The sequence below is a fragment of the Dicentrarchus labrax genome, unplaced genomic scaffold (genome assembly GCF_905237075.1).
Source record: "Dicentrarchus labrax unplaced genomic scaffold, dlabrax2021, whole genome shotgun sequence".
NCBI classification, from domain to species: Eukaryota; Metazoa; Chordata; class Actinopteri; family Moronidae; genus Dicentrarchus; species Dicentrarchus labrax.
The window spans coordinates 14595957-14614690 of record NW_026136715.1 but is presented as its reverse complement, the minus strand read 5'-3'; the positions used below and the strand labels follow the sequence as shown (position 1 = coordinate 14614690).

At 39.6% G+C, this 18734-nt stretch overlaps 1 protein-coding gene across 2 annotated transcripts in view; it reads right to left on the bottom strand.

The window, feature by feature from the left end:
* The window catches only part of LOC127377758 (chemokine-like protein TAFA-2), a 73298-nt gene that overhangs the window by 25662 nt on the left and 28902 nt on the right, over positions 1–18734 (bottom strand). For both annotated transcript variants that reach the window (XM_051425916.1, XM_051425917.1), the window contains exon 2: positions 13260–13360. In XM_051425916.1, coding sequence (XP_051281876.1) covers positions 13260–13359 — 100 coding nt within the window. In that variant the 5' untranslated portion in view covers position 13360. The remainder of the gene's footprint in view (positions 1–13259; positions 13361–18734) is intronic.

Genomic DNA, 18734 nt, shown 5'->3' with positions numbered 1-18734 from the left:
TACTAGTTGTTTAGTAATGTACAACACCATGGTTAACTGTTGCATCTAAGACGTCACCAGGGCCTTTAAAGGTCCATGCCTATTGTACACCCACACTTTTTTTCACTTACCTTAGCCTGATCTCTCCTCAGAAGAGTCAAGGAGATGTCAGTCAGATAGTTTCTATATGTGCCCACACAGTCCTTTCACACCTTAAGGTGTAACAACCTTTTAATTCCAGCATAGCTCCTCCCAGCATCAACCTGAGCAGAAGTTTATAATCAACAGACAAACTGATAACACCTGTGTGGGTGTGCACAGCCTTTAAAAGAGGTAGGACTTTGCCCACGTGGTTTTCCTTTTTGCATATCCCTTTGGCTCTCACTGCCTCATAACATTGGAGGATGGAAACATTTTGTTTTTTTGTTAAATGAAATCACACCAAAGTTGTTGCAGCACAACAAATATTCTGTATTTGCTTGAGGCAGCTTGTATAATTCACTTCAGACCCACCAGGGGAGATATTAAAGAACTCAGTGGCAGAGTTTCATTTAAAAAAAAAATACAAAAACACTCATTTATTTGATACACATTTCACTGTTTCTTCCATTTCCTTAACAACAGAATTCTTATTACTTTTCAGTGAGGTACAATCTGTAAACATTGCTTGAGGAGATCCAAGGAAAGCTGTGGGCTGCATTGCGTACATATTTATCTACCTTTCTTTTCCTCTAGCCACATCTTATTTACACATACAAGGTCAATGTTGCGGGGTCTTAAGATTTTGTAGCACTTAAAAGCAAAAACTCCAAACCCTGCCAGGTTCATCCAAAGTGTTTCTTTTTTAATCAATTGAAGTGGTATCTGTAATTTAAATTCCACAAAAGCGATTAGTTGATTAAAATATTGAAAAGGCAACTTTTTTCTTAATTATCAAGGAGGCATTTCCTGATTAATTAGGTTACCTTGCACTTCACATGTCCTTGTAATAAAATTATTTTATACAGCTGGCACACAACCCAACTTGAGCCCAAATGTTACTGAGTTAAGGAGACATTCACCCTGCTTTGGTATTTATTTATTTTTTTATTTTTTTGGCCTTTTCATGCCTTTATTAGATAGGGACAGCCAAGGACGGATGGGGGGGACGCAGCAGAGGGCCACGGGTTGGATTTGAACCTGGTCTGCTGCAGTGACTCTGTATATGGGTCACCAGCTCTACTGACTGAGCTAACCGGGCGCCCCTGCTTTGGTATTTCAGGACAGTATTTGTTTGGCTAGTAGGAAAACATTGGAGAACCCTTGTTTGTAGAGAGAGAGGCCCCTGTACAACATGTGGAAGAGAAGATAAAGCTGTTAATAAGGTTCATTACAATTCAAAACACAAAATACAAATTGAGCTAAATAAAATGTGTGAATGGTCAGGAGTGGTAATATCAGGTGGGGAAGAGCAGATGGAGACTAAATGTCATGACAGCTTTGGAATAAGTCATCTGGATCATCTTCCTTGGTTGTACTTCATACAGTTCAAGTAACCCACACAATCCTCAACTGAATGGCATCTACAGAATCATGACCTCTGTGTAAAGAGGTAACGTACAGGTCATCGCAAAACAATTTCTATGACTGTCTGTCTCAAGCAAACAGAGTCTTGTATTGATCATTGCAGTGAGTACTATATGTTCAGGCTAAAGCACCGTTCAGTAAAAAAATACACATAGACGTACACAAATGCATGCACGCCCACACACAAAAGCCACACAGAAAATATCAAAAGTCCAAGAGGAAGCCCAGTTATTTCCAGGACATCTCTCTTTAGATGAAAAATAGAAGAATTTCTATTAATCTGAACCAAAATAAGCATAAAACACTCAGTGAGGGATTGAGTGATTTGTGCTTTAATGCAGCCCACAGAGTATTTACAGTGGTGTTCTGCTAGGATTAGTTGTGTGAGAGGATTAGTGAAGCTGCATTACTGCTGTTTTATTTAACTCACAACAGCAAAAGACTAAAAATAAAAGCCTCTTAACCACATTTAGGCAACATGAGAGGCCAGGCCGAACAGTTAGACAAACATGTTTGTGACCTCTTTAAAGACCTGTGCTTGAAAGGGCTGTGCATAAACACAAACACACACACGCACTTTTTTACACACTCAACTTTCTGTATTTAATCTATAATCTAGTAATCTGCTGAAAGTTGCCCTGTGCAGCATATGCTACGCAAGGAAACGCTGTCATATCTGTTAAGGCGATGATGTTGGTGAGAGTGCAGCATATGCAGATACTGGCAGGATCAACAGAGTGGGAAACTCACAGAGAGAGGAGAGGATTAATGCAAAAAGACTGGGAGAGAGAGGGAGACGTGAAAGAGAGCGAATGAGAGAGAGAGATTTGCAGAGGCAGCACATTACCTCTCTTTCTCTGTCTCTCTCTCTCTCTCCCACACTCTCTTTCCTTGCATCAGCATTGATCACAGTACATCAGTAAAGTAAAGAGCACCCCATCCATCAGTGCATGGCTCTGGAGCTGCTGTAAAGAATACTAAAGCTGCTCTCCACAGTGCACGCACACAAGCACAATCATATGCATACTGTTCACTGTATCAACATCAGCATTAAACCAACCAAAATACAGACATTGCTGATCCACTAAAACTGTATTACATTTGGGACTACACACTGGGATTGTTCACAATGCCAAAAAAACCCACAATTTTCCACAATCCTATTTTTATTGATGCAGCCACTTCTGGTGCCAAGTTTACATTGAGCTGTATATTTGGTTTTGGTTGAACTATTGTTCTGTTTTGGTTACTTTATTGTGTTTTCAGTACACATTCAAACAAATACTAGTTTGTCCAAGGTTACCCTTCTCTATTGTATTAATTTCTCCTGCATTAATGGCTATTTGCTAACATCAGTGGTCCATTATATTTGCATGAACCTGATAGAAAAACTTCTAAACATCTGCTTCTAATGTAATTATTGTTTTGGAAGATGAAGTATTAACTTACTGTATATAGATACATTTTTCCTGCCCACATATATTAATCTTCTAGATAGGATAACTATGTTCCATTCATTATTCACATAGCTTCAAGTGTGCCAGCTCTACTGGGAAAACTCTGGGAAAAGGCTATTCTACTTTAGACCCAGCCAACAGAAGACAAGTGACACTTGAGAACCATAAACATGTAACCAAAGAAGCTCCTGGTAAAGAACGTTGTTCTCGTTTTGTTGGGTTATGATCCACAGTGTAATAGCACTAATCCGTCCAAATCATTCTTAGGTACAAATATACACATGGCTGAGAAAACAAAAGCTTTGGACGGTTTCCTGCCTCTCCTGAAAGCCTGTCTCAAATATCTAAATGGTTCAAAAGGTAACATCCAGCCATTTGTTTCCTTGCCAAACATCTGGTCATTTGAAGAATCCCATGAGACTGTAAATCAGAAACTGTGTACATGGGGAATGAAGTAGGAGGAAAACGGGGGCAAATGGACCCCAAGGAGGCAGAGCAAAATGCTTTGATGTGCTTAGAGCTCGACTGTTTGCAAATTACCAGATAACATTCAGGGAGTCATGTTTTTTAATGGTAATTCCTAACTATACAAATAATAAACAATAACTCACTCAATAAGCCAAATTTGTGATGGCGTACTCTACAAATTTACTTTGTAAAGTGCTCTCTCGTGGTTTCTTCACACAAATTCATGGTGATTAGCTGAACTTGAATATAAAATTGCCCCTAGGTGAAAATGTGAGCATAATAGAATTGTATAAGAAAGCCGAAAAAAGATATTTAAAATAAAGAGCTAATGACCACAATATAACCTGGCAGATAAAGAGATAATAGATTTACTCTTGTGTTCAGTTTCCTTAAATTACATTCTTAGATCCAAGCATGTATTCAATTGACAGCTCCGGTAAAAGCATTTAAAGGTCTAGTGTGTAACATACAGGAGGATCTATTGGCAGAAATTGAATATATTGTTTATAGGTATGTTTCCATTAGTGTATAATCACCTGAAAATAAGAATTGTTGTATTTTCGTTACCTTAGAATGAGACATTTTTATCTACAGACGCCGTGGATTGCCTTCCATGGAGTCGCGCCAGTAGCCCAGAATGGACAAACCAAACACTGGCTGTAGATAAGGCCATTCACAAACATAGCCCGTTCTCATTCCACTTTATCCTACATGCTGGTCCTTTAACACCGTGGAAAATAATGTCAATAGTTAGGAGATAATATAGCTTACCTTTATATATAGTTTTTACTATTAGAATTAGTTTGTTTTTTAAAAGACTTTAGTGTCCTCTTTTTCATTTGTATTTTCTTCCTGCTGTAATTTGCACCCTGCAGCTACAATAGAAAGGTACTTGTATTCCTTGGTAGATTGAGTATAACACTATTGCTACAATGTCTGTCTGAGGGGTGCGATTAACCAACAGCCTTTAAGTCACAATGTAAGCTCCTCTGGTCATCCTTGACTCTAATAAAAGGAAATGGTATGTATTGGTTATACATATTTCAGAGCATCTCTCCTCACTTGCCAAGAGCTTACTTAAAAGAGCGATTCCCATCTCAATGTGACTTTCATGTAAAAAAAAAAGGGGGAAAAAAACAGAATTGCAGACACAGAATTGGAAATTCAAATGCATGTATCCGTAAGCCTGTGTTTTCTATGAATACCAAAGGCGAGTATTGTACAAACACATAAGAACAAAAGCACTGCGCCACCCACCAGGCAAATACTTCTGGAGGACAAATTGGAAATTGAATCATAAACTATAAAGAGCCAAGGTTGAGTTCAGCTGCGGAAGAAAAGAAAGACGAGATGGAGGTGGAGAGGAGAAAAGAAAGAACGGCTGCATTAAATAAAAGTTCACTCTTTCTCTCCTGCCCCTGCAGAAATTCACGCTGTGCTACCTGATTGAAATTTCCTGGTTTAATAGCTGTGAAATAAAGTAAAAGTTGGGAAGAGGAGGAAAGACAGAATATGAAAGAGGGCAAAAGAGAGGAATGGTAGAGGAACGGCAAAGGAGAGGGAGGGAGACTTGGAAACTGAAAGACCAAAAGATACATGGATTTTATAGAAAGTGAGCTACTTTATGACTGGTAAAAACTTCAATTAAGGCTAATTACTCATTACTGTTTTAAACGTGTCTCCCTGTAGTTCTCTTGCCAAAATGTTAATCCACAGTTCTGTTGTTACCATCCCAGTTCCACATAGTGGCTTAACCAAAGGCAGACAGTCAATAGAGGCTTTAGTTTTGCTTAAGAAACCATACAGATGTACCATGCTGGGTCTATGCAGGGTTGGCTTGTGAGCTAACAGGTAACGATTAGCACTAATGAATGCAATGAGAGGGCCCCAATGAGGTAATCTCACCGTGCAGCCAGAGGAAACTCTCCATTTACACCAATTAGAGGAATCACATAGTCAGACAGTGACCATAGCACCCAGAAACATACTGTAAATGATTTTATTGGTAGGTTCTTTCTCCATTGTTGTTTGTCAGTACAATGTAGTGGCGGGCTTCTGAGTGGGATTTCTTCTGTATGATTTGACCTAATGGTAGCTTTACAGAAATACTTGTCTCTGAGGACATCTTTAGGTTACAGTATGTTTTTCATTTTTTCCACAGGTGCATTTCTTTTGACAACAACACATTTTTAGCCATGCTATTGGCGTGACGTTAGGGATGGCTGTGTCAGTCTGTCAGCCTGATGCTCACCAGTGTGGTCTAGACGGTAATATCTCAACTGACGTTTCCTCTTGTCTAGTGCCACCATAAGTTTGACATTTTTGTTTATTAGTGAAATGTCTCAACAACTATTAAACAGTTTTTATCTAATAGCTAATTTCCCCATTCATGACAACTGTATGGCGGATTTTTATGTAACTCACCTGTTTAAATTAAATGAAAGCCTAAATTTTGCCCATTTTATTAGCCGAGGTCAGGACTGCAAAGATGGCGTCAGACAAAGGTTGTTGATCATTATCTTTTATGGAGTCCATTTTAAAATGTATTATGCGATCATAGATTCCTAAACATTTCTGAACTGTCTGTGTATCATATAGAACCACTGCCCTAAAAAAAGTCAAACACACACATAAATGGCAAATGCAAAAGTCACATTTACATAGTTGGATATATTCACAGCACATGCCTGGTCCTTAGTAACCCAATCACACCCTCACAGTCTGCTTTTGTTTATCTGTCGACCTGGTTCTTCAGGCATAGGCCATGAATCACTCTACCTCCTAACAGAGTGCATCTTGCTGTCTGGCATCACCTTTCTACTTTCATAGATATTCATTTTCTGCACTTGGTGGAAAATAGCAGCTATCAACACACTGTACAAAAGCCATTTTGGCTGCTTTGTGACCCTCTTGTTCAATATTTCTGCAAACAGGCACTCTGCTTGACAGACATTAGAAAATGTATTTCTCATCTCCGCATCCCTTGAATATGGGATGGAATCAGAAGGAATAAACACAGAAGATTATCCTGTGATAGACTACAATAGGCCAGAGTGCCTGTAGCCAGTTATCAAATACACTGCTAGCACCTTAATAACTGAATACATCATGGTTAAAACAACACATGCGTTACCAAGGACACACTGATTGGCGAAGGTTAGTATATGCAAATGTAGTTCCTTGGAATTTGTCAACACCAATTGAAGTGGAGCGAGGGAGAAAAAACGAGAGAGAGAGCCAGGGGCTATATAACATCCATAATGATGAACAAATGGACAGATCATAATTAACAGGTATCTTGTTTGCTGTAAGGATATGGGACCAAGGTCATCATGTCTTCATACCAAATGTAATGTAATTGGATAATGGTCATTTTTAAACATGCCCATAATGCCCTGAAAAGGTGTTGAAACTAACTTACATTTTCATCGTGTCTTTCTCCCCTTTCCTGTCATTCTTCAGCTGTCACTATCAATTAAAGGCAATAAAATCCCCCAAAAAGTAATAATGATAATACAGACTAGATTCAAGACTTGTAAATCATATCACTGTCACTTTCTCATAATTTAGTCTTTAATTGGTCTTGTAAAGTTTCTGTTTTTTACTTTTATTCATATTTTAGTTTTAAATAGGCTACCTCTTATTATTTGTATTTTACCTCTCTGTCTGTACCTCTTTCTGTGCTGCTTCAGCAACCGAATTTCTCCTCTGGGGACCAATAAAGACTTATCATATCTTATCTTACATCAGTGTTTCCAAAATGTGGTGAAAGAAGTATTCAGATCTTTCACTGAAGTAAAAGTACCAAATACAACAATGTAAAAATTGTAATTACAAAAAGGGCCAAGGGCGCACCCACTTTGTGAACCACTGCAATACATGTTCAATACACAGTGAAATAAATATTTATTGTTGTTATTGTTATTAATTAATGCAATTTCTGTTATATTCGTTTGTATGAACTGCTTTATTCTGTGTATATTACTGGTATTACTTCATACTGTCATGGCAACAAATAAATAGTAAATAAATATTATTTTAAAGCAGCAATCAGTGGTATACCATTTGTATTGTACTGCCTTCTTAATGTTGTTATACACATTTAAGATGAAACAGTGTGTAGTACAAGTTGCACAATCAAGTCTGAGCCTTTTTACACACACACATACACACACACACACGCACACACGCACAGCCATGAACTGGCAAAAAGCAGAACTGTAGTAAAAGAAGTAAACACCTCCTCCTCAGTACCACAAAAGAACATATCACAGTAATGGTGCCGCTTTCTCCCATAGCTATCATCAGTCGAGAACATCAATACTCCAAAGTTTCCAATCGTCTCCAATTGTCACTTTCTTCAATATCTTGAAACAATATTGGGTTACCATTAAAGAAAGGTGAGAATTAATAAACTCCAGCCTCCCGAATGTAAGTCGGATGTGCTACACGGCCATCCGCCTCTCCATATCCTTATTTTGCCTTGCTACATAAAGGGCACGCTACTTCCTCATTAATTAGGGCCATAGCCAACTCAGAATTTTGTCAGTCAAATCGGATTTGGCTGTCCAATACGAAGATTAGACTATTTGTTCCCTTTATTTCAGTTCAGTGCCAAACTAAACTCCTATATCAGCAGTTCCAATGGCAAAAACGCGGCTACATGAGTATCATGTTTTAGCCTTCACCACGTTTTAAATCCTTAAATTCTTCATCATCTGTGATGTGAAAATATCAGATTTCTTCACAGTCAGAGAAAGTGTGTGTCCTTCTCATAGTTCAGTTATAAAATCCTAGAGTCAAATACAATGGGCGGTAGTAAATTGTTCTGCCATTGTCTGGTTCAAATGAGGTTTAGCCGACTTCACCAGAGCAGCCGCTGTCCAGTGTCATGATCACACTTCTCCGCTTCAATCAGTTAGTTTTGTGGTTTGTGATCATTTTGAGACTTGGTTTGTAAAATTTACAGCCTGCCACACTGTCACTTTGTGTGCAGTAACGCAGCTACAAACATAAGCACAGAGACTCTACCGACAAAATGCAAGTCCACTTCAGGATGAACTGATGATTCGAATCATGGAGTTTACAGGGCCAGCTCTAGTATTACACTGAAAACTGCCTTCAATGTAAATCCTGAGGTGAAATATGAAAATCAGATAGGGATACTGTTTGGTTAAAAGTAACTAAATAATAATAAATTGCAATCTTGATTATCTTCCCCCACCTAATAGTTAGTTAATTGCATTAATTTGCTCTTCTTCTTTTTTACATATATGAACTTAAACACACACTATCTCCATCTCCTGACCAATGAAAAGTGGTAGGGAATGCTGGGATGTTTGTCAGCATGAAAAATTTCACATTTTGTAATTTTCAGCTTGAATTTTTCACAAGCCATATGGAGCTGTGTTGCAGACCGAGCATGGAGTGCAGCTTTACTGTGGAGCAGCCTCTAAGGAAGGCAGACAGCCTGTCTGTGCACATCACATTAAAGAGCCTCTTTGAGTATGCATGCATGTAGGTGTGTGCGCATGTGTTTGTGTGTGTCCTTCCGTGTGCATTTACCGCAAGCCTGTCTGCGTGCCTGACTTAATGCACATGTCCCTCTGAGCTTGTGTGAAAGTGGTTTACTACATGCATCTTTGCATCCCTATACATCTTTGTCCTTACATCTCTGTTTCTCCTTCCTGGCAGACAGAACGCCTTTCAGAGTAAGTTAAATTCTTACTAGCCTCTAATCAGTGGCGATGTATGGAGATTGCAGCCTATAGACTGAGAATCAATGACTCGACAGTGTGTGGTAAAGTGATCAGCATAATCGCCGTTCCGCTTTACTTCAAAACCCAAGCCAAGCTGTTTCTCCAAAACTATTGGCAAAGTCACTGAGACATTTAACCAAGGCCTAGATTTTGTCTACAAATAAGATGTCTTCATTGCAAGAGATCTGTAGTCCACTAAGAGTGTTAAAGCTGTGCAGTCTGTTCTGTAGTGATGTGTATAATAAACCATGTGACTATGAGAAATAGACAGGAGGATGGATGGTTTAACAGATGGAGAAGCACCGATGGCAAAGGAGAGGTATCTTTTTCTGTTCTGGCCTGAGAGATAAAAATCTGGAGAATAAAAGGTGAGCAGAAGCTAGAAGCTAGACAGGCACGCTCACACACACACATACACATAAATGTACTATATATATATATACACACATGCTTAAATGTCTTTTGCCACTTTTAAGTCCCCTTTGACTTTTCTCCTGTGGTCGCCACAGCTGTCTTATCAGCACATGCCTCTTGAGCCGGTGGCAAGAACACACATTCACACATACACACATTAGGGCTGGTTGATATGGCTAAAAAATGTCTTGTTTATCATGTACAAGACATTCAAGCAAAAAAGACCTGCAACATCTGCAAATTCACAACATACAGGTTATCCCATATAGCTATTCACTGTCAGTAGCAGATGCTACAACTAAGATGAGCATTTACTTTAATTATCAGTTTCAGCACAGAGAGATAGGGAGTCCACACAATAATTCATTTGCTCCTGCTGTTTGTGTTTCTTGACACCGGGCTGATATCTGCAGACAGCTGGCTAACAGTTGAATCCGCACAATGTCCTGTCAGCTTCACGTCTTGTTACAAAAGATAACACCTCGTCAACAAAAACAAACCAAGCTCAGATCAGTGTCTTTTTCAGTGTATTCCTGTCATTGATTTGACTGTTAAATTCACTTCAAGATGGCCTACACCAGCTGGACACCTGGAGTCACAAAACCTGGAGATCCATAAACTGTCAAACAAATTGTTCACAGGACTGTCAAAATAGCTAATGCAGCCAGCTCTCATATTACTTTTTTAATAAATGTAACATTTTTGTGCATGTTGTAATAACTTGATTTCAAGATGTAGACATTTACACATTTTGCACAAACAAAAATTTTAATTAATTGAAATTATTTGATATATTTTCCAGCCCGAACACAAATACTCACTGTCTTTGGTATAACCTTGTCGGATGTAATTGTAGCAACCATCATGCAGAGGGGTACTGTGTTGACTTCTTCAACCCAGTAATATTCTAATCAAATTTCTTTAGATGCCAGTGTTTGTGCCTGTTTGCTTGTGAATGTGTGTGTGAAAGAGAAAGAGACAGTGTGTGTGTAATGTATGTGTGACAGCGTCAACCTTGAGGTGACCTAAGGGATTGCATTCAGTAATTATCTGATTACTCGTTCGTTTTTTCCCCACTCAGACAACCTGCAACTGGATAATGCTGTAACTCCCTGATTACAACTTACTCTACAATCAATCCCCCATTAACAGGAGCACACAGACAGTACACATGCCCACAAATACACACACACACACACACACACACACACACACACACACACACACACACACACATACACACACACACACTCATGTGTGACTGTGTCAGGCTAAAAGACCAACACCACGTTACTGCCACTACTTCAGAGGACTGTATGATAAAATGACCATGACAGAATCTAAACTACTAAACTTTTATCTTTTTTCTTGTGACTTTGCTATCCATCTCTCTCGCACACTGTTTTCAGTCTTTCGTTGCTTTGTGCAGACCTCAGCACTTCACTGAAAGCTCAGTGATGCTCCACATTAAGAGAGCATCACCGCCCTTCCTCCATGTCTTTTCACCATCCTTCCATTCATGAAAATGTTTGCCCTTGCCTTGTCAAGAAGAACGGCTTGAGGCCAGAGAAGAGCAGAGTCAATCTTATACACAAACAGAAACAACACACACATACACATACATGGCCAAGGTAATGGGTGATCGCATTCCGGCAAGGACACACGTACTGTATACAAAAATAAGCTCACACAAAGATCCTTGCTACAAGAAGCAATAACATTATGAGAGATTTTCCATTTCTACACAGAAGGCCAAAGGACTAGTGTACTATATGTCCATGATGCTGTGCTTAAAAAATTAAAGAAAAGACCTACACTCATCAATCATTTCACTTTCAGTCATCCGCAAATGGACCATCAGTACGAGGCAGATGTTGAGACATAGAATACACTGACTGCCGTATAAATGACTTTAGCATCAGGGATGTTAGACACGCAGTAACAACGACAAACAAAGACAACCAGTCAGATGAAGGCCTGCTGGTGCACACCACTTTATCACGACACGAAAGCCAAAGGCAGAGCTTAACATTTTCAAGCCATCACTGCCCATCAAACCAAAGACAAAATCCACTACCATCACTCCTTGGTTTTATCCTGAGGTGATTTTGTCATTGTCAATTACTTATTTTGGTCAGATTTTTTATAACATGTTAGTCACATCCCTAGTGCAGACCGCATGGCTTCTGATGCCATTTGCAGTCTATGTAGTTAATAGGCAGACTGATGGATATTAAACACCAACTCCTCCCTCTGGAAACATCCAAAAACAGCTTCAATCTTGCTACGTTTAAGAAGTCTCTTAAAATTCACTTTCTTGTAACAGATATCTCAACAAGTAATTTGAATTAATTTTGTATAGACATGTTCTGATTTGTAATTTTCTTTACAAATAAGATAGATAGATAGATAGATAGATAGATAGATAGATAGATAGATAGATAGATAGATAGATAGATAGATAGATAGATAGATAGCTTTTCCTTCCTTGGAGCACTTTTGATATGTGCTGACCACTGCAGACTGGGAACACCCCACAAGAGCTGCAGTTTTGGAGATGCTCCGACCCAGTTGTCTAGCCATCACAATTTGGCCCTTGTCAATGTCGCTCAAATCCTCACGCTGCCCTGCTTCTAACACATCAACTGGAGGACAAAATGTTATAAACTTCACCTGTCAGTGGTCATAATGTTATGGCTGATTGGTATATATTAAATATTAGTTTGAATAAGTAGTAAGTTAAGTTAGTTTGAATATATTGCGCTGTAACATGTACAAAATAATTCACAACATCAACATCTCACATGAAATTCATTATAAAATTACAGCCAAAGAAATTATCATGGGTTTTCACATCTTTTCAACATAATCTAAACAGCGAAAGGTACAGGTACAGAGAGGTATTCATATTCATATTTCCACCCCATAAGTGTATGTAAGTGAACAGCATAACCTCAGGCACTTAGAAAGCTCTCATTCATATAAAGGTACAGTAGCAGGTACGATGTGCTCTCTATTAAAGATTTTTTTTCCTAGAGGTAGGTAATTTTTTTCTGATCATTGTGAACCGCAGAGGCAAAGATACCCAACCTTCACATGAGAAATGAACTGGAAAGTAGTAAGAGGCCTCTGGGCTCAATCTTGCTAGTGACTCAGCCACTTGGCTCACATGGGAGGACTATCACGCAAACCAGGGATTTCTAATCCATAAGGCTCACCGCTCGCTGTCTGTGGTGTAACCTAAAGGCATTTTGGAAAGTCGCCCCACTCTGATGGGACTGCAAAGACGTGAAAGCCCCTGAACTGTGAAGACTTCTCTTGTTGGATTGCTTGTATTCCCTTTCCTTTTATTAAATAACTTTTTGTGTGTTCTTCTTGGCAACCAGCCTATGTGGTCTCTTATTTCATTGTGAATCCGACCTCTGTATTCCCTCGGGTAGCACACGCCCTATTCACTCCAACTTTACAACATGTGAAAAGAAATTGGCTGCAGAGGCTGCCTGCAGTAGTAATCCACCATAGATCCAATAGCATACATGCTGTGCACAGAAACTGACCAAGTGACAGAAACATGTACTGTACACACACATGAATGGATATAAGCACATCTACCTACCTATGTGGCTCCTGTGTGCATGTGTGAGGGAGGCCAGACAAAGGGACAGCAGTAGACCCCACACACCAACTCCACAAATGCAAGGACGCGGTTCCCGCATTCTGCCAGAAAGAAATAAAACACAGATACTTCATTAGAGAATACACATAAACAAAACCATTAGAATATACTGTACATTACATGACTTTTTACAACTGTTGGTTGCCTATAAATGTACATATATTTCCCCTTTACTACCTTTTAAGTCACGCTAACAGCATTGCTCTAGTGATAATGTCCATGTGTCTGTCTGTCCACCATTTTGGTCCACACTGAACTATCTCACTATAAGATGGATTGCTATGAAATTTTGTACAAACATTCATGGTCCCCATATATATAATTGTTAGTGACAGGTGAAGATAGACAGGAAAGGGGAGAGAGAGGGGATGATGCGCCGCAAAGGGCCGCAGGTCGGAGTCAAACCCAAGCACACTGCAGCAAGGGCTCAGCCTTGGTACAGCTCTACCAGGTGAGGCGATAACATTATGTTAATGTTATTTTGTCTATCGACTTTAATGTTTTCATTTAATTTACAATGCAGTAAAGTTTAAACGTAAATGTGAAGAGTGGTAACCACGAAGCAGGTGTGGTTTGTTTACCTGAGAGAGAGAGAGAGAGAGAGAGAGAGAGAGAGAGAGAGAGAGAGAGAGAGCGCAGTGGAAAGATACTGCCCTTCAGCCTGCTCACTTCCGGAAATTCTTTCACAAGTGAAGTCGTGTTAAATTAAATATTATTACAGTGCTTTTACTTTGAAAAGGAAGTTTAAACTGTAGTGAAATATGTGAATATGACTACCAATAGGTTCGCTGTAAAAATTGGCAAGACTTCGACTCTCTAGTGAAGCCTCGCAGACGCAGCTGAGAGACGCATCTCTAATCTGTTAATATGGACGCCGAAATAATAATCAAGACGGTCACACGCACATGCCACACAGAAAGGTGATGTGATTAAGCCGAAACATCTATTTCATGTAGTTAAAAATTAGAGTGAAATATTTAGGCAACTGTACAATGGATTGCCAGGAAAGTGAGGCCAGCTCATGTTTCCTTCAGATTAAATTGGAATACTTTTTGACCCAAATACTTTTCATATATCAGGTAAAAATTTTAAATGTTAAATACTTTGGTTTATGACTGAATATCCGCAAAACTAATGACATCCCTGTCAGCCTCAGCGGTACGGTGTTTCGTGTTAATCAGCAAATACTACAGTTAACACGCTTAACTGAAACATTATTGTGACCATGTTAGCATTTCGCTAACACAGCCTCACAGAGCTGCTAGCATGGCTGGCGAATCTTACTCTTGATAAATGTGCACACATGCATACATTTAGACAACTTTCCAAGATAACTGTAAAAGAGACACAACTGACATTCACACACATCCCATAGCACCTCTTTGCCTTGCCAAAGAAAACAATATTTACACACCATCTCCTCTTCCATTTGAATGTATTTGCAGTAAACAGAGAGAGATGAGGAGAGAGAAACATAGGAATGAAGGGATGAAAGACATAAGTTTGGAGACTATCATTGCTTGTAGATTTGGTCAGCAGTCTGTCAGCAAACAGGAAAACAACGTCAAAAGCACTAATGAGCCAAGTTCTGTTAATACAGTCTACATAGTCGCTGTCCAGTGATTAACTACTGTGTATGTGTTCATAAATGTGGATGGTTGTAAATAGATGGCATCTGTTGAGGGAAGAGTATTCTAATCCAAACCAAAGCAGTCCAAGGCTTTTACAGCCTACTCAAGTCGGATAAACGTCTGTTGAGAAAATCCACACACAAACTCACAAGGCAATAAACCTTCTAATAAAAACAGTAATGAAAAGTTTCTGATAAAGAAACAATCCAAGAAACCGAAAATAAAAAGAAATTGTCAGCAATATAGTTTTAATAATGGTTTTTATTATTTATTTTTATTTTTATTCTGGGTAGCATGCAAACAATGATGAGTAAACACTCCAAAACACACAAAATCTCTTGTGTGCCCTTCTCTGTCCAAATGCTGACAGATGTTTACATTGAAGTGGTGAGCAGGGATGCATATGATTAAAGCACTTGATATTCTGATCGCTGAGCAGCACGAAAACTTCCACAGCAGACAAACAAACTCTCCGTCTCCACCATGGAAACTGTGTTTGTAATTTGGCTTATATAAATGTGTGTATGAGACTAAAATACAACATAAAGACAGACTTAAAAACCCATTTTACCTTGAACACACCATGATGACATAGACATTAAACAGGAAGTGGGTGTAACTGAGTCGTCCGAAGGATGTAGATTTGCCTCGAACGCTCAACTCTGTAAACTATTAATACTACTCTCGTCTGAGCGCTCTTGATCTCTCCACCCCTCCAAAAGTAGATAATGGAGCTTTTGCTCAGACTGGAGTGAATATGATTTTGCCTTGTCTTTTGTCTAATGCTCAGCAAGAACTCTCATTACAATCAACACTATAGACTGAGACCATAATTATGTCATACCTGAGCAATAATTTACTCAAGCAGTGGATTTAGTGTTAAGTCACTCTTTAAATACTTTTCATGGAAGTTGATTCACTTTTCTCGCAAGCCAACAAAAGTGAAACACAGAAAAATCTTGAAGAATCTTGTGAAATACTTTTGAGTGGATATGTGATGATGCAAGTAAAACAAACCAAACTTTCCAGGTTTGTGTGAGTCTCTGTGCAGATTAGCTCAGTGCAGATGAGATTATACGCACACCTGGTTGGGTCTGAATATGTGCTGATGTGTTTATTTGAGCACATGTATTTGGACATATAACTACGTGCATGTGTGTGAGTGCTTTGCCATGAGGAAGTGTGTGTGCGTTAAGCCCTGGCTTGAGTTCTGAGCTGGGTGTGTGAGTCATCTGGCTATACAGCCAGGCATTTCTAGAGCCGGGAGAAGCTGCAAAGCCAGACAGGCTGAGCCAAGGCTTTCTCTGGTTAGAGGGCATCTCACACACACATACACACACACACACACACACACACACACACACACACACACACACAAACAGAATCATACACATGCGATTTATTGTCACTTGTTGTCTTTTCTCCCATTCATCTCCTCTTGTCTCCTTTAGTCTACCTCCCTCCCTCCTCCTTTTACCCCCTTCCTCCTGTCCACACCTATGCTCTGCTTGTAGTAAATAATTAGGAAACAAAGCAGAGAAGCTGCCCGTTTCCTCTCCAGCTCATTTAGACACACAGCAGTGTTTGTGATGATGCAGTGCCACTTCATTTTGGCTGGTTGTTTGGTCTGTCTGCCGCAGAATGAGTGGGTGTGTAATATAGAAATGGATTCACAAAGGAGCAGGAAAAGAGAGAGATAGAAAAAGAGAGTGAGAGAGAAAGGAGGAGGGGGGAGGAAGCTGTGTGTGTGTGTGTGTGTGTGTGTGTGTGTGTGTGTGTGTGTGTGTGTGTGTGTGTGTGTGTGTGACTGCTCAGGAACACAGGGTTCGGATCAATAGCATCTAACCAGCTTGACTCTCCATCAGTATCAAACTCAGCAGCCGACGGTGACTCATGTACGCTCACACACACCGCACATATACAAACACACAAAGGCCGCATTTATGATAAACCAAAAGACTGCATGTTTTAGGTTGTGAATTTTCTGATTGTATGCTAATTGTCTGTTAACATTTGTGTTTGCACTTTTGCACATTGTTCACATGCATATGTGTTGAGAATATGTTTCCATCATCCCCGTCAGGTACTGTAGACATTTCCTAAACTCCTCTGATCATATCTGCCCGTAGGAATGGCGGTAAGAAAGCGGCACTGGATCCTCTAACCCTGGATGATGTAGCTTTCATTAATCGAACACAGAGGAGCAAAATAGAAAGGAAGAGCGCGAAGAGAAGGAGATAGAGTTGGAGAAAGTGGTGGTCTCCGATGAGTTCTGCAGTCTGTTCCATCCCTTTAATTAGTCCCATTGGAATGCCCTCCCGCTCCACGCGGCTGATCAGCTTCCCCTCTATATCTCCAGTCTGTATTTGTGTGCGTGTGCGCGAGGGAGTGTGTGTGTTTGTATGCATCTTAGCTAACGCCGGACAGACATCTCACGGGCATATGAGCTCTCGTTGATCTCCCAGCAGTCGAGGAGAAAAATGTAGTGGAAATACATTAATATTCAAGGAGTTTCCATTCCCTGAGATATCCGCTATTTGGAAGATTGGATGCCTGTACTTTCTACATCAGTTACTGCGGCAATTAACACGAAGCAATTCTGCTATCAAAGATATATAGTGTCACCACATCATTTTTTTGTCCAGAAAAAAACTGAATTGGTGGTTTTTAATTCTGAGAAATGGTTTTAGGGTGCTTTCACACCTTGTCTGTTTGGTTCGGTTAAAACAATCTCTGGTGCATCTGCCCTTTTAGTGCAGTTTGTCTGGGCTGGTGTGAAAGCTGACAATTGAACTACAACTGTGGACCGAATAACTGGACCCAGACCACTTGAAAAGTGGACTTGGGGGACTGTGCTGAAAGCAAACGGATGGTGTTTTTTGAAAGTAGATATGATTTTAATGTGACCCCAAAAGCTAAACGTTAAATCCATCTGCTGACTGTGATCTGTAAGCAATCTTAAACCACCTGTATAAGCAATATACTGTATATTTATACAGTTGGTAACCATGGTAACATGGTCAATTAGAAACAAACTTACTGTTTGTGTGTCTTTTTGCATGAGGGGTGTGTGTGTCCCCTCCCTCACACAAAGTTAACTAGTATTTGTATGACTGTGAATTGGGAACAATAGATATGGAGCTCATTCATCCTGAGAATTTAACGGAGATGACTATCTCAGTCTCCTGTGGAGTGGTACCATGGCTAAGGTCATCAGGATACTCACAGTAGCTTGCTGTGCTATTCAAAGTCACAGTATCAAAAGAAAATGGAAGATATTGTGTGATATTGTCAAGAGGCAGCAAAGAGGAATGGAAAGGACACAGAGATGATAGAAAGGAAAGATGAAAGGTAAGCATAGAAGCAAAGTAATGACCAAAAGAGAACGGTACGTTCGGTACGGTAAGGATGAAGGACAAAGAACGAAACAAAGGTCTCCAATAAGGCCGTGATGGGAGTATTTGGACGACATGTCAGTTGGTAACCTTGAGTCGATTTTGTGGCTGACATATTGTTTGGTGATTATATTAAATATTTTGGCAGAAAAATTGATATTTGGAGCAACATAAAGCATTGCTTTTTCAATCTATGCAAAATTGGTTACTCTCCTAAACTTAAACTTAAACTTATTCCAGCTGACACTGAGTGAGACAAGCACTCACATTACATACATAATTGTCCCAAACAGAGGTCAAAGGTCAAAACCTTGGATAACTTGGACAATAGGGCAATGTGCAATAAACAAACCAGCACCGTAGCACTTCTTATAGTTTCTTACAGTCTC